At 43.2% G+C, this 1,309-nt stretch overlaps 1 protein-coding gene across 1 annotated transcript in view; it reads left to right on the top strand.

Moving 5' to 3' along the window:
- Positions 1-625, top strand: part of MEP1A (meprin A subunit alpha) — a 47,404-nt gene extending 46,779 nt beyond the window's left edge. Inside the window, exon 14 of the mRNA XM_007936295.2 lies at positions 457-625. Within this exon, the coding sequence (XP_007934486.1) occupies positions 457-625 (169 nt within the window). The remainder of the gene's footprint in view (positions 1-456) is intronic.
- Positions 626-1,309: the final 684 nt, after the last annotated feature.

Here is a 1,309-nt window from a genome sequence, read left to right as displayed (position 1 = left end):
AAAAAAAAAAAAAAGAGTGACCCCTTGTGTGTCAGCCTCTAGTTGGCTAAATCATTCCTTTCTCACATGCCTGAAATGTGGAGTTCATGGAATAAGTTCCTCTAAGGTAACCCAAGGGAATACAATTAAACTGTGGACTTCACAGCTGATGACTGAGATAATTGGGTCTGGGGGCATACTGCCTGGGTTTAAGCCTCAGGTGTGAAGTACTTTCTCATTGTTTGACCTTGAGAGAGTTATTTAACCTTTTTGTAGAATGAGGATGATACTAATGGCCCTATAATAATCTACACCTTCAGAGGGTTGCTGGGGATTAAATGAATCAATTCATTCAAAGTCCTTCAAATGGGGCCAGACACAGGGAACTGCTGCTGTGGTGACTGTGGTGGTGGTGACTATTAGGAAGCACCTGCAGTTCAGGTGGTGCTATACTCCTCATGTGTCCTGTTTCCACAGGTGCGTCTCTGGACATGCCTTCTTTTACACAGGGGAGCGTTGCCAGGCAATGCAAGTGCACGGCAGCATCCTGGGGCTGATGATCGGAGGCACAGCCGGCTCAATCTTCTTGACCTTCACCATCCTCTCCATCCTTTCTCAAAAGCTAAGGCCCACACCCAGCTGCTGACCTTAGCTGGCTGTAGGAGCACCTCCTCCCTCAGACTTTCACTTCCTGTGGTCAGTGCAATCTGGGGAGGGTTTTACAAGCTTTGCTTTGACTGGGTTCTCTGAGGACAAAGTCCTCTAGACTCATTTGTGATCAATAGTCTTCTGCCTTCACCCCCTTGGGGTTCTGTCACCCTGAGAAGTACCCCTAAAGTATCTAGTGTGACAGCACTGCTCACACATATTTGTAAATTACTTGTTTAATTGACTGTCATTCTCATAGACTGTAAGTTCTATGCTGGCAGGGACATGTTATCCTTATTTGCAATGCTAGCCCAATTGCCTAGAACCTTGTCTGGATGGCACATTGTGGGCAATAAATTAAGTCAATAATCTTTGAGTGGATGAATTCCTAAATTCTCTCATTTCTACTGAAGATTAAGATATATGTGTTAAAATCTGTATGTTGCTCATATTAGAATCAAATATCCCTTTTCCACTGAGACATAATGGTGTTATTGCTCTTTTAAAGTCTTGTGTGTTAGAAGATTTTAGGTGATGCTTCCTCCTAGCCACAGAGCTTCATAGTATTCCTTTCTTCCTCCTCTGATTCTAAAGAAAGGAATGTGCAACATTAGATGTGAGTACGTGTGTGTACATGAGGGAGAGAGGCTATTATCTTTTCTAGCTTTAAAGTATCTTTTAT

This window comes from Orycteropus afer, unplaced genomic scaffold, assembly GCF_000298275.1.
Source record: "Orycteropus afer afer isolate SDZICR_OR568_19922 unplaced genomic scaffold, OryAfe1.0 scaffold00034, whole genome shotgun sequence".
NCBI classification, from domain to species: Eukaryota; Metazoa; Chordata; class Mammalia; order Tubulidentata; family Orycteropodidae; genus Orycteropus; species Orycteropus afer.
Note: the sequence above shows the minus strand (reverse complement) of the source record. Positions and strands in the feature narration are given on the sequence as shown.